General features: G+C 41.1%; 1 protein-coding gene across 4 annotated transcripts in view; it reads left to right on the forward strand.

Annotated features, from left to right (window-relative positions):
• LOC124137666 (neprilysin-1-like) overlaps positions 1-14,956 on the forward strand; it is a 140,974-nt gene extending 126,018 nt beyond the window's left edge. For all 4 annotated transcript variants that reach the window (XM_048391654.1, XM_048391653.1, XM_048391655.1 and 1 more), the window contains 8 exons: positions 291-349; positions 1,029-1,080; positions 3,925-3,992; positions 5,131-5,261; positions 7,193-7,258; positions 9,976-10,077; positions 11,423-11,499; positions 13,364-14,956. In XM_048391654.1, the coding sequence (XP_048247611.1) occupies positions 291-349; positions 1,029-1,080; positions 3,925-3,992; positions 5,131-5,261; positions 7,193-7,258; positions 9,976-10,077; positions 11,423-11,499; positions 13,364-13,463 (655 nt within the window). In that variant the 3' untranslated portion in view covers positions 13,464-14,956. The remainder of the gene's footprint in view (positions 1-290; positions 350-1,028; positions 1,081-3,924; positions 3,993-5,130; positions 5,262-7,192; positions 7,259-9,975; positions 10,078-11,422; positions 11,500-13,363) is intronic.
• Positions 14,957-16,156: the final 1,200 nt, after the last annotated feature.

A 16,156-nucleotide genomic window follows, 5' to 3' on the forward strand; every position in this document is an offset into this window, starting at 1 on the left:
TTTGCACACACTTTAGCCTTCCTCCATCTTGTTGATGTTTTATTGTCTCTGATACTGAAGAGTGACTCCCTTCCTCCATCTTGTTGATGTTTTATTGTCTCTGATACTGAAGAGTGACTCCCTTCCTCCATCTTGTTGATGATTTAATGTCTCTAATACTGAAGAGTGACACCCTTCCTCCATCTTGTTGATGTTTTAATGTCTCTAATACTGAAGAGTGACTCCCTTCCTCCATCTTGTTGATGTTTTAATGTCTCTAATACTGAAGAGTGATTCTGTTCCTTTATCAGATGGTCAACAACTCCAGTTGTAGTGAACGCTTTCTACAGTTCAACGAAAAATCAAATCAGTGAGTTTCTTTAATATTCTTAGTCAAGACAGAATCTTATTTCCAAATTACACAATGCAGCACCTCTATTTTACAGGGGGGAAAAAGACAGTGACCCCTGAAACCCACAAATAACTCAGTTTCGGATGTTTTGGCCTGATGTTGCTGATAAATGACTCGTTGTGGTCATATTGCTAAGTGTGGTGTAGCAGGACGTGGAGTCATCCCCCAGATGACATCCTTCTCTTGTCAGCTTGGTAACCTCTTTGGTCATGTGGACAAGGTGTCCGACCTCTGATCAGAAGGTCTGTGGTTCGAATCCCATCACGGGACTCGGAAATTTTAAGGCCACTACATTGGCGCCCAACGTGGGGCTGAGCACGGTCATATTAAATTTGAGCAAACTATGCCTCAGTACCCTACTATGCGGCCCGGGACGTGCCTTCCGTTGACGAGGGAGTATGTAGCAGGGCGTTGAGTCATCCCACAGATGATATTCTTACCTTGTCAGCTTGCTGACGGGGTTAACCTCTTTGGTCATGTGGACAAGGCGTCCGACCTCTGATCAGAAGGTCTGTGGTTCGAATCCCATCACAGGACTCGGAACTTTTATGGCCGCTACATTGGCATTAACCAATAATAAAAATCTTTCACTGAGACAAAGGAGATAATTTAAATAAGGGTCATGTTCTTCTTGCAGTGATTCCCGCTGGCATACTCCAACCACCATTCTACAGCAAAGGATACCCGAAGTGAGTGTGTTTTAATGTCTCTAATACTGAAGAGTGATTCTGTTCCTTTATCAGATGGTCAACAACTCCAGTTGTACTCCAGTACCTTTCATCCCTTAGGAGATCACTGTAATACTGTTGCATCTCAATGCTGGCTGATAGGTTGGTTGGTTAACGCCGCACTCAGCAATATTCCAGCTATATGACGGCGGTCTGTAAATAATCGAGTCTGGACCAGACAATCCAGTGATTGATATCATGAGCATTGATCCACGCAATTGGGATCGATGACATGCATCAACCAAGTCAGCGAGCCTGACCACCCGATCCCGTAAGTCGCCTTTTACGACAAGCATAGTCACCTGTAAAGGCAACATGGGTTGCTGAAGACCTATTCTATCCCGGAATCTTCACGGGTCAGCTGATAACTGTTATTAAACGTTCTCATGTAAGTGGAAGACTTGTTTTTTCATCAGATCATTACCTGCACTAGAAATCAACAATGTCCTGTTTTCAATCACATTGTTTGCATACATCATCATTGCTACAGTGCAACATTCAATAAACAGCTGTGCAAAAGAATTGATGGTGGCTTAAAATGAAATAAATAAGAAATGGTTATTCGATGGTGATGTATTTGATACGGGTATCATAGTTGTGTTTGGGGCCTTAAGTTTGCAGTGTTTCGGTGACTGTTTTCAGCCCAATAAAGTTTTTAAAACACTTGTAATTTTTTTTTCAAATCAAATTTTCAAGTGTTTGCTTTCATTTGGAAGGTTTTGAGGTTCTGAACATCAAACTACCGTTATAGTACTGACCATCTTCCCGAGGCAAGAGAGTTAACTGACTTTAAAAGTCCAGTTTCCACCCATGCCGAACTTGGCTTGAATTACTGGGCTCGATCGTAGCGCCACCAGTGGCTATTGCTGGTTATGTCCCTTCTAAGCCTCTCCTATGGACCAATCAGATTCCACCTCTCGTATCACATCGATCGATAATCAAGATCTATATTGTGATAAAACGGGTCTCACATCGCGAAATGCATCAAATCATGTGAGCACCTTCATTAAAAACATGAATAGATTTGGAAAATATCTGCTGACATCGAGTTGGCGGTGCACATGCTTTGTAAATCCTGCAATCAACCGAGAACTGTACGACAGTTTACGAACCGGATTGCCATTTCAGTGTGCGATTTTTATTGGACTATGCATAGACTCGCTAGTCCAGCCAAAATGTAACTCCATAATACCAGCCTGGTTCGGCAAGGGTGGAAACTGGACTTGTATAGTCAGTTGATTCTCTTGCCTCAGGAAGATGAGTACTGACATGGTAAACATATGACTGGACAACTGGAGCATCCATAACATTAGGTCACAATATTTTACACAATAGTTCATTTTTCATATTTATCCAACACACAGAAGAGAATCATGAAAAGTCAAAACAGGTTAATTGTAAGAGAGAACTAGCACTATATATGGGCCAAAATATTGCCATTTAAGAACGATCAAACTATGGGTTGTAATATTTTATAGCTTTCCCCCTTGTTGTTTCTAGTTCTATTTATAACCAACAGTTGGGTAATGACCAGTGAAATATTTGACCAAATGTAATTAATATAATGTTTTATGTACATTTAGCTACGGTTATAACAAACTCAAAGGACTAATTCATTTTTGTTCATTATAACCGTAACTCGTTATGACTAAGTATACAGCAAATGGTCGGGACTAAAAAAAAGTTCATTATATATGTCAGTTTGTTATAAGCATCTTCGTCATAAACGCAGTTTACTGTACACGTTTTTGTGATGATGAATATACTACTCAACATTTGCTAGGGGTAATGAGACATTTCATACTCATTCGTCACCACTCGCCCCTTTCCGTAACCTGCAAGATGACTCGTCCCCCATTCTTCACCACTCGCCCCTTTCCGTAACCTGCAAGATGACTCATCCCCCTCATTCGTCACCACTCACCCCTTTCCGTAACCTGCAAGATGACTCGTCCCCCATTCGTCACCACTCGCCCCTTTCCGTAACCTGCAAGATGACTCGTCCCCCTCATTCGTCACCACTCGCCCCTTTCCGTAACCTGCAAGATGACTCGTCCCCCCCATCGATAAATGTTATGTGCGAAAATACGACAAACCAATCAGAATGCACGTATGATTTCAAGTTTTCGTCAAAGAATCCCTCAGAAATAATGTTTGATTTTACATATCTGAATCTGAAATATATATAATACAAGGGGAAATAATATGTGAACCATTATGCAACGAGTTGACAATTGTTTTAGGTATGCCCGTTTGCGCTAAGACGGAACCCGGTCGCAAAAATGGCCATGAGAGGGGCTATTAGGCTTGTCCCGGAATAACACGAGTTGGTCACGGCTTGTCCCGGAATAACACGAGTTGGTCACGAATGATTTCATACTGTTAAGAAAGTCAAATAAAAAACCCCTTTAGAAATGTGTTGTGTATTTAACATGAAGCAGGGAATGTGTCACTTCCATGGCGACTGGTAAAACTCTTTGTAAGATAACGTCTTCAAGAAATCGTTCACAATCAGTCTCCACCTTGACTATCAGACCATCCCTGTCCACGTTTGAGAAGTATAGTATGGCACTGACCTCCATTACACTTAACTAGAGGGCTGTGGGGGTGGTCTAGTGGTTAAAGTGTTCGCTCATCACAACACAGACCTCGGTTCGATTCCCCACATGGGTACAATGTGTCAAAAACGTTTCTTGTGTCCCAATCGCGATATTGCTGGAATATTTCTAAAAGCGGTGGAGAACCATACTCACTCACTCTTATATTAAAATATTATTTTACTTATTGTGAGTGGTTTCTCTGCAGGTCTCTGAACTATGGCGGCATTGGCATGGTCATCGGACACGAGATTACCCACGGCTTTGATGACAGAGGTAAGATCACTTTAACCAATGGTACATCTTGTCACTGGCTGACACTGAAAAATATGACAGGAAGTTCTCATTAAAACAGACCGCCTCCGTGGTCTAGTGGTAGAGCGTCCGCCCGGAGAGCAGAAGGTCCGGGGTTTGATCCCCGACCGCGTCATACCAAAAGACGTTGAAAGATTGTACTTGTTGTTACCCTGTCTGGCGCTCGGCATTGAGGGGCTAAAACAAGGACTGGTTGGCTCGGAGTCAGTATACTGTGTCTGAGTGGGGTATTCATGTTAAACTGCGGCATGGTATCTCAGTGTGCTAGCACTATAAATCGGCATCAGTCCGGACTAGTACAAGCAGCCACACAAACACACACACGTACATGTATGTTGCTATATAAGTTCAATAATCTTGGACGCGACGTTAAACCCCATTTCAGCTCACCTCACCTCTCATTAAAATAATGAAGTATTGTGTCTTTTCTAAAGACCAAGGATGTGAATCGTCAATATGTGTGGTTTAATGTGGTTTTAACAAAAGGTTAAATACCCTTTACTGTCTCTATGTACCCTAAACTGTAGAATATGGCAGTAGGGATATTAGGCATACAACTTCATTCCTGTAATCAGAACTTCCAATTCCCTGGGGTTGTGTCTTTTAGGTTAGTTAGATAGGCATAAGACGAATGCTGAAGTACGGCCCATTAAAACAACCCTGAACTTTTGAACTTTTGTTCCACGGAGTAACTGATGTGTTACTGAGGTTACTGATGTTTCACTGATATTTTACAGATGTGTTACTGATGTTTTACTAAAGTTTTTACTGATGTTACTGATGTTTTACTAAAGTTTTACTGTGCTACTGATGTTTTACTGATATTATACTGATGGTTACAGATGTTTATTGAGGTGACAGATGTTTTACTGAGGTTACTGATATTTAACTGATGTTTTACTAAAGTTTTACTTATATTACTAAAGTTTTACTGATATTACTGATGTTACACTAAAGTTTTACTGATGTTTTACTAAAGTTTTACTGATGTCTTACTGAGTTTACTGATGTTTTACTAAAGTTTTACTGAGGTTACTGATGTTTTACTTATATTTAATTATGTGTTACTGATGTTTCACTGATTGTTGGACATGTGCAGGTCGTCAGTTCGACAAGGATGGCAACTTAATCCAATGGTGGGACGATCATGTGATCGAGAAGTTCAAAGAGCGTGCTCAGTGTATCATCAAACAGTATGGAAACTTCACTGTACCAGAAGTCAATATGAAGGTATTTAGGACCTGTCGGAACAATGTTCCTCACAGTCTTAATCTGAAATTCTGCATTCATTTTACCTTGATGATTCACAAAACCTGTACATTTCAAACATATACAGTAAAATATGTTCATAACAAACACACTTATAACAACTGACGGATATTACAAACTTAATTTTGGGACCCGGCCGTTTGGTGTATAGATGCTGAATATATGCTTATAACGAACTACGGTTAGAACGAACTAAAACTAGTGGTCCATTTGAGTTCGTTATAGCCGTAGTTTACTGTATATTAGATGAGAGACAAGACAAAAAAAATCCCCTGCCAATATTTCAAATAACATTTTCGACATGACGAAAAAATAGTGAACATACCATTTTATTTACATTATACATGCGACAATAGCCGAAGTTGAATGGAAATGAGTTACAGCTTCCTCCAGATTTCATAGCTTAGGCGTTCGTCAGGCCCTTGACCTTTGCCCTTACTACAGGTTTGATTTTTTCAACCAAATTGGGGTGAGTGAGTGAGGATTTATCCTGCTTTTAGCAATATTCCAGCTATATCTCATTATATCCTTAGGTAGCAGCTAACACTGATTTCTAGAATCACATTTTTTAAAAATGGGTGGCTCTTAGAATCTGGCACCAAGTCAAAGACAACACTCTGAGATTGTTTCAACTGAGGAGGCGGTATGAACTTTTACTACATGTGTAGTATCTGTATATCTGCAGCAGGGTCAATGCATGAGATGTGGAGGTAGGCTTACTCTTCATTAGTGAGTGAGTGAGTTGGGTTTAACGCCGCTTTTAACAGTATTCCAGTTATATCGCGGCGTGTCAGCTTAATGTGGGAGGAAAGCCCGAAGTGATGCAGGTCTTCGACGTTTACCACTTCGGTGAAACCCACGAGCACGGGTATGGTGTTGACAAACCTAGAAACATAATCGGGGCGAACCGGGATTCGAACCCACAATCATAGGTTTCTGGCATGCCCAAGGGACGCAACTCTGCACAGCGAATCACGGCGCCTTAGACGACTGGGCCACCCGTGCCCCCTACTCTTCATTTGTTGGGGCAGTGGGGTAGTCTGGTGCTCAGAGGGTTGTTCTTCAAGGCGAAGGTTCGATTCCCACATTGGTACAATTTGTGAAGGCCATTTCTAGACTGCCCCCAGGGTTATTGCTGGAGTACTGATTAATAGCATAAAAGTCAAATCACTCTTTGGATCAATAAGCTCTGAGGGAAAGGAATTTCGGAGTACAGTTAACTGTGTTTATAATGAACACACTTATAACGAACCGACGTATATAACAAACTTATTTTGGGTCCAGGACATTTGCTGTATATATGCATATAACAAACTACGGTTATAACAAAGTAAAATTAGTGGTCCTTTTGAGTATGTTATAACATTGTTTGATTGATTGAGTGAGTTAGTATGATTTTACGCCGCTTTTAGCAATATTCCAGCAATATCACGGCGGGGGACACCAGAAATGGGCTTCACACATTGTACCCATGTCGGGAATCGAACCCGGGTCTTCGGCGTGACGAGCTAACGCTTTAACCACTAGGCTACCCGACCGCCCCTTTTTCAACCAAAATCTCAGAGTTGTATTTTAACCTACAGGTCGTCACTGTGCCAGAGTATTCCAGTGACGTATGGTCAGTTTTTGTTTGTTTGTTTATTGTTTACCACAGCACTTTTTCAGCTATATGAGAGAGTTCTATAATAATCGATTCCGGACCAGATAATCCAGTGAGTGACAAAATGAGCATCGATCTACGCAGTTGACATGCATCAACCAAGTCAGCAAGCCTGACCACTTGATCCTGTTAGTCGCCTCTTACGACATGCATGGATTGCTGAAGACCTATTGCGACCCAGATCTACACAGGGCTCATCAGTTCTTACCTGGCTCGATGCTCTACTCCACAGGTAAATGGTGTGCAGACTCAGGGGGAGAACATTGCAGACAACGGAGGACTGAAGGAAGCCTACACAGTGAGTAGAGCATTTCTAGGCCCCATACTATGTATGACACCCATTTATGGCAACCATTTTATGACATCCATTTTATGTCACCCATTAATGGTCCCCATTTATGGCAACCGTTTATGACACCTATTTATGTCACCCATTTATGACACCCATTTATGACACCCATTTTATGACACCCATTTATGACACCCGTTTATGACACCCATTTATGGCATCCATTTATGACACCCATTTTATGGCACCCATTTTATGGCACCCATCAATGACACCCATCAATGACACCCATCTATGACACCCATTTTATGACACCCATTTTATGGCACCCATCAATGACACCCATCAATGACACCCATTTATGACACCTATTTATGTCACCCATTTATGACACCCATTTATGACACCCATTTTATGACACCCATTTATGACACCCATTTATGACACCCATTTTATGACACCCATTTATGACACCCGTTTATGACACCCATTTATGGCATCCATTTATGACACCCATTTATGACACCCATTTTATGACACCCATTTAATGGCACCCATTTTATGGCACCCATTTTATGACACCCATCAATGACACCCATCAATGACACCCATTTATGACACCCATTTTATGACACCCATTTTATGACACCCATTTATGGTCCCCATTTATGGCAACCGTTTATGACACCTATTTATGTCACCCATTTATGACACCCATTTATGACACCCATTTTATGACACCCATTTATGACACCCATTTATGACACCCATTTTATGACACCCATTTATGACACCCGTTTATGACACCCATTTATGACACCCGTTTATGACACCCATTTTATGACACCCATTTTATGACACCCATTTTATGGCACCCATCAATGACACCCATCAATGACACCCATTTTATGACACCCATTTTATGGCACCCATCAATGACACCCATCAATTACAACCATCAATGACACCCATTTATGACACCTAGATATGGCACCTATTTATGGCACCCATTTATGGCACCCACTTATGGCACCCATTTTATTGCACCCATTTATGACACCCATTTAGGGCACCCATTTATGGTGCCCACTGCTGTTGCTAAAAGCAGCAAAAAATACTACTCACACATTCACTCACTCTAACATTCGACTGGTCATGATATGAGATTTTAGAGGCATTAAAGCCCAACTCACTCACTAACTCTTCAGGACTCAGTTCCACAAAGCAATCGTAGCGCTTCAACTGTCCTAAGCCTATGTTAAAGTATGGGAGTTCCCCTTAGCTCTACCATTGCTTTGTGGAAAGGGGCCCTGCAGTTGAAGAGTGAGTGAGTGAGTATGGTTTTACGCCGCTTTTAGCAATATTCCAGCAATATCACGGCGGGGGACACCAGAAATGGGCTTCACACAATGTACCCATGTCGGGAATCGAACCCGGGTCTTCGGCGTCACAAGCGAACGCTTTAACCACTAGGCTACCCGACCGCCCCTGTAGTTGAAGAGTGCATGAGTGAGTTACTGGATTGTTTAACCCCTAGGAAATACCCACAACAATATTATGGCGCCACTTTCTTCTTTCAGAACATTTCAGTCAGGTTTAATCATTTTAGTCAGAAAGGTATGGTATCAGAGGAAAAGATTTGATTTTACTAAGATAGATGCAAACCGTAGAGTGAGTGAGTGCGTGATACCAGTATTTTAGTTATATCTTGACTGTCGACTTATTGTCGGAGTAATTCCCCGAGTGACGCGGGTTGTACACTTTTATCACTCACTCACGGCCAGGCTCAGATAGATAATAATGTTTGTCATTTATCTCTTTTTTGACTAATTAATTGCAAAAAGTATCTGTAAAACATGAAATAAATGTCTAAAAGCATTTTGTTATTTTCTTAGTATTGAAATGTTTTGTCCATGGTGACAACCAAACAATGCTTTAATTTTGTAACATGGAATTTTGTTTGTTTGCTGGTTGTTTAACGCCACACTCAGCAATATTCCAGCTCTATGATGTAAATAATTGACCAGACAATCCAGTGATTGACATCATGAGCATTGATCTATGGGATACAATAACAGGCATGAACCAAGTCAGCAAGCCTGACCACCCAATCCCATTATTCGCCTCTTATGACAAGCATTGTCGCCTTTTACAGCAAGTATAGGTTACTGAAGACCTATTCTACCCCGGATCTTCAGCCGTTGCCTGGCCATGATAGTACAATAGAATGTCTATGGTAACTATCCCACAATCCTTTACTTCAGGCGTACAGGAAGTGGGCAGTGGCCATGATATGAGAATAGAATGTCTATGGTAACTATCCCACAATCCTTTACTTCAGGCGTACAGGAAGTGGGCAGTGGCCATGATATGACAATAGAATGTCTATGGTAACTATCCCACAATCCTTTACTTCAGGCGTACAGGAAGTGGGCAGTGGCCATGATATGAGAATAGAATGTCTATGGTAACTATCCCACAATCCTTTACTTCAGGCGTACAGGAAGTGGGCAGTGGCCATGATATGACAATAGAATGTCTATGGTAACTATCCCACAATCCTTTACTTCAGGCGTACAGGAAGTGGGCAGTGGCCATGATATGAGAATAGAATGTCTATGGTAACTATCCCACAATCCTTTACTTCAGGCGTATAGGAAGTGGGCAGTGGCCATGATATCACAATAGAATGTCTATGGTAACTATCCCACAATGCTTTACTTCAGGCTTACAGGAAGTGGGCAGTGGCCCAGCCGAAAGAGGAGAAGAGGCTGCCGGGGCTGGCCCACCTGGACCACTTCCAGCTCTTCTTCCTCAACTTTGCTCAGGTGAGTCACACGGGGGATGAAGTGGGTCGATAACGTCCCTGTAATGTAGTGCGGTACACAGGTGAGTCACACGGGGGATGAAGAGGGTCCATAACGTCCCTGTAATGTAGTGCGGTACACAGGTGAGTCACTCGGAGGATGAAGTGGGTCAATAACGTCCCTGTTATGTAGTGCGGTACACAGGTGAGTCACTTGGAGGATGAAGTGGGTCAATAACGTCCCTGTTATGTAGTGCAGTACACAGGTGAGTCACTCGGAGGATGAAGTGAGTCAATAACGTCCCTGTAATGTAGTGCGGTACACAGGTGAGTCACTCGGAGGATGAAGTGGGTCGATAACGTCCCTGTAATGTAGTGCGGTACACAGGTGAGTCACTCGGAGGATGAAGTGGGTCGATAACGTCCCTGTAATGTAGTGCGGTACACAGGTGAGTCACTCGGAGGATGAAGTGGGTCAATAACGTCCCTGTTATGTAGTGCGGTACACAGGTGAGTCACTCGGAGGATGAAGTGGGTCAATAACGTCCCTGTTATGTAGTGCGGTACACAGGTGTGTCACTCGGAGGATGAAGTGGGTCAATAACGTCCCTGTTATGTAGTGCGGTACACAGGTGAGTCACTCGGAGGCTGAAGTGGGTCAATAATGTCCCTGTAATGTAGTGCGGTACACAGGTGAGTCACTCGGAGGATGAAGTGGGTCGATAACGTCCCTGTAATGTAGTGCGGTACACAGGTGAGTCACTCGGAGGATGAAGTGGGTCGATAACGTCCCTGTAATGTAGTGCGGTACACAGGTGAGTCACTCGGAGGATGAAGTGGGTCGATAACGTCCCTGTAATGTAGTGCGGTACACAGGTGAGTCACTCGGAGGATGAAGTGGGTCAATAACGTCCCTGTTATGTAGTGCGGTACACAGTTGAGTCACTCGGAGGATGAAGTGGGTCAATAACGTCCCTGTAATGTAGTGCGGTACACAGGTGTGTCACTCGGAGAATGAAGTGGGTTGATATTGTCTCAAGAACATAGTATGGTACACAGGTGATGTCTTACATGAGAAATGTGTAGACAGGTGACCTGATGGGAAATAGACAGGTGATCTGATGGGAAATACACAGGTGATCTGATGGGAAATACACAGGTGACCTGATGGGAAATAGGCACAGGCGATCTGATGGGAAATAGGCACAGGTGATCTGATCGAAAATACACAGGTGTGAATTGGCCTTCAGGTGAAATTATGAGAAATGGGTATTAGAGTATTTAGTTAAAAATGGCAAGAAAAAAGTCCTTGGGTGATAATTCTCCCTGCTTCAGAGCTGACTGTACTCTGCCTCGTCCTGTTCCAGGTTTGGTGTGGCTCTATGAGGCCTGAGGCCGCCATCAACAGGATACGTACTGGAGTGCACAGTCCAGGCAGGTTTAGGTGAGTCGTCACATTCCATGTTTGGTTTGTTTAATGCCAGATTCTATAATATTCCAGCTACCTAACAGATATTCAACAATATTCTAGCCACTCCACGGACATTCAACAATATTCCAGGTACATGACGGACATTCAACAATATTCTAGCCACATCATGGACATTCAACAATATTCTAGCCACTCGACGAACATTCAACAATATTCCAGGTACATGACGGACATTCAACAATATTCTAGCCACATCATGGACATTCAACAATATTCTAGCTGCATGACAGACTTTCAACAATATTCTCGCCACACGACGGACATTGAACAATATTCAAGCTGCATGACAGACATTCAACAATATTCTCGCCACACGACGGACATTCAACAATATTCAAGCTGCATGACAGACTTTCAACAATATTCTCACCACACGACGGACATTCAACAATATTCAAGCTGCATGACAGACATTCAACAATATTCAAGCTGCATGACAGACATTCAACAATATTCAAGCTGCATGACGGACATTCAACAATATTCAAGCTGCATGACAGACATTCAACAATATTCAAGCTGCATGACAGACATTCATCAATATTCAAGCTTCATGACAGACATTCAACAATATTCCAGCTGCATGACAGACATTCAACAATATTCAAGCTGCATGACAGACATACAACAATATTCAAGCTGCATGACAGACATTCAACAATATTCCAGCTACATGACGGTCATTCAACAATATTCAAGCTGCATGACAGACATTCAACAATATTCCAGCTGCATGACAGACATTCAACAATATTCAAGCTGCATGACAGACATTCAACAATATTCCAGGTACAGGACGGACATTCAACAATATTCAAGCTGCATGACAGACATTCAACAATATTCCAGGTACAGGACGGACATTCAACAATATTCAAGTTGCATGACAGACATTCAACAATATTCCAGCTGCATGACAGACATTCAACAATATTCCAGCTGCATGACAGACATTCAACAATATTCAAGCTGCATGACAGACATTCAACAATATTCAAGCTGCATGACAGACATTCAACAATATTCAAGCTGCATGACAGACATTCAACAATATTCAAGCTGCATGACAGACATTCAACAATATTCAAGCTGCATGACAGACATACAACAATATTCAAGCTGCATGACAGACATTCAACAATATTCAAGCTACATGACGGTCATTCAACAATATTCAAGCTGCATGACAGACATTCAACAATATTCCAGCTGCATGACAGACATTCAACAATATTCCAGCTGCATGACAGACATACAACAATATTCAAGCTGCATGACAGACATTCAACAATATTCCAGCTACATGACGGTCATTCAACAATATTCAAGCTGCATGACAGACATTCAACAATATTCAAGCTGCATGAGTGAGTGAGTGGGTATGGTTTTACGCCGCTTTTAGAAATATTCCAGCAATATCACGGCGGGGGACACCAGAAATGGGCTTCACACATTGTACCCATGTCGGGAATCGAACCCGGGTCTTCGGCGTGAGGAGCGAACGCTTTAACCACTAGGCTACCCGACCGCCCCTCAAGCTGCATGACAGACATTCAACAATATTCTAGTTACATGTCTCTTTGACTGTCAGGAAGAGAATATATGGATGTCAACTTCTTTATTATGAGGAACACAACGTTTCGGAGTAGGCATATACTCCGAAACGTTGTGTTCCTCAAAATAAAGAAATTGACATTCATATATTCTCTTCCTCATGTGTATCACTTCTAAATGCCTTTCAAAGACCATCTCTGACTGTCCCCTACATTTATTCCATGAATGAAATGTTTCTAAATCAAACATTTATTTCCTACAGGGTCATAGGGACATTACAGAATTCAAACAGTTTCACAGAAGCCTTCGGCTGCCCTTTGAACTCTAAAATGAATCCGCCTCACAAGTGCACCGTTTGGTGATTCAAGATGGCCGACATTGACATCTGCCAGAGAAAGATTTCCAGAGATTATTCAGTACCCAGACCTGTTGGACAGCTGAACATGGAGGCGAGAAGTCTCAGCAATGGTTATGTGCACTTCAGCACCAAAAGAAGGAAGAATTGGGATCTGAATTTCACAGACAGGGCATGATCGGATGCTTGACGGGCAACTCCCGTTGGAATCTCAGAGACTGTGATATGTACAGCGGTGGTAGACTAGCCTGGCATGCCAGTTGTACAAGGTGACCAGTAGCGATGGGTGGATTCGGCTAATGACTACAGCTCCAGTATAATATCTGTATCTTCATTTTTGTTATTCATGTTTGGTTTACTTTCTTACATGTTATATAAAATAAACCTTAATACACTTGGAGAGAACATCACAAATAAGGACAAATAACATCATTAATTGTGCACAGTGTCAAACTCAATCTAAATCAGTAACAGTGTAATTTCCATCTTGGCTGAAGTAATATTTCAGACAATGCTGCCATATTTGTATCAAATCAGGAAAATATTTATATATCCCTGTGTTATGGGTTTTCGGATGTTTTAGAAACGTTCGTAGTTTTCTCGCTAATCGCATGAACAACTGTAAAATATCTTACTCACTTATAAAGGCGACATTATCATAAAAACAGGCCATCATCTGAGTATTTACAATGTCTGTGTGACGACACACTCCTAGTTAAAGCACGAATAATCGCGATAATCACGGCCATCCGAAAATGTATGATGTCCGAAAACAAATGATCCGACAATATATACAAGTGGCAAGAAAATACTGCATTTTTGGTATAAAAAATGCTTCCAGCTATCATGAACAGAGATTCAGTGACTACACCTTTACAAAAAAAAATGTTTTCAAAATAACATTTGTTCAAAATGTCTGACGACCTGAAATTTCGACACTCACTACATGAGAAGATGCTGTATGTTTTCACAGCTATTGACACTAATAGTTTCATATCACATAACGTTGTTGACTTTTTAGTAACCATAGCTACCTCCATTCTTGTTTAATCACATTATCATCGCTTACATCAAGAATCGGAGGTTTCTCATATCTGATCTTACAATAATAATTGTAACATATCTCTATTTACAGTTATAGTGTGGAACTTTATCACTGCAATAAATGCTGACATGGACAAATAGTATTTCTTCTCCATTGATATAATATGTGGCATTACAAATATAAAAACAGTTTCTCAACTCAAGACCAAGTTGCCTTTTAGTCCCACAGACAAGACATACATAATTTGGACAATGTCAGTGCAAGAATAATTAAAATGCTATCAAGGATACTCTGAGGAAAATAATTCCCGTATTCGACGTGATACCCCACCCTAATAAGCACCCACAGCGATATTTGCTAATATATTGGCTAGTGAACCTTTCCAATTGATCAATGTACACAAGACTTATCTATTAGTGTATAATACGCACTCGTGTGTTATATGCAGCCTTAATTATGGGCAATTAAATTCGGGAAAGATATATCTGTCGTATATAAACATTTCAGGCTGTCAGCATAAACCATAAAATTTACGATCTTTCAACTGTTTTTTCAACAAAATAATATTCTAATAAGAGCCCCCAAATATTGGCCACTAAAATCTGTAAAACAAACAATGAAATTGGTCTGGCCTGAAAAGCCATAAACAAGTTAATTAAGTAAATTAGTTACACAATTAACCCTTCTGACGCACTGAACATATTAAGTCTCATGCATAGATGAACACCTTAAATTGGTGTAAGTTTGGATGTGAACACAGAGGTGGACACCTTGTCCACAGGGCCAATTGCAAGGATATCAAGAACTCATCCACACCCGGAAACACACAAATATGGCACTTAAAACATACCCACATAGAAAATGACGAGAAACATTGTTTTAACTTTTCAGGGCCTTAGAGTTGCTGTTATTTTTTAGTCCATTGTTTTCACCACAAATTAGTCTTTTTAGTATTGAGCACAATATAATGAGAATGGGGATTTGAGCTGTTATCAAATGGCCCTGGCAATGGAGCGCATGTCTTATGATATCCACATTGGTCCTTTTTGAACGGCGGCATACATTCGGCTGTTCGTATTACTGTCAGCGTCCGTCAGTGGCACACTGAAATGTCATATCAACTTTTCATATTTCTCCTACCACTGTGAGGACTTTGTTGTGACAAATGCATAAGGAATTATACTGTTTTGGTGGAAAAACGGAACTTCTGTTTGCAGGGAGAATGTACGAGCTTACCTTAAACAGCTTACAAATTACCTGGTATGTACAGATTTACAAAAATTTACAGATTTACAGATTTACAAAATCAATCAGTTAAAAATATGTTCCGGAAACTATTTTGATATACATTTTCATACACATTTTGATAATAAAATCAATTATTAACATGATTAATAAAGTCCCATTAAAATCGCTTTTACAATTTTACAAGGACAGCCTAAAGGTGATGTCATAGGATGCATTGATATTTGTTAACAAAATGGGTACTGTTATTGGAAGGCATTTAGTACAAGATTTACGGTATATGTTTTCCCATGACAGCTGTATGAAGCTCTTGTTTTATTATTGTTGAGTCCTGAGGCTGTTATATAAGGCCAAAAGAACAATGTCTGTGTTTCATGTAGCATGGCCCACCCGATGGGATGGTAGAAGTT

The sequence above is a fragment of the Haliotis rufescens genome, unplaced genomic scaffold (assembly GCF_023055435.1).
Source record: "Haliotis rufescens isolate VD_foot unplaced genomic scaffold, xgHalRufe1.0.p SCAF_94, whole genome shotgun sequence".
Taxonomy (NCBI): domain Eukaryota; kingdom Metazoa; phylum Mollusca; class Gastropoda; order Lepetellida; family Haliotidae; genus Haliotis; species Haliotis rufescens.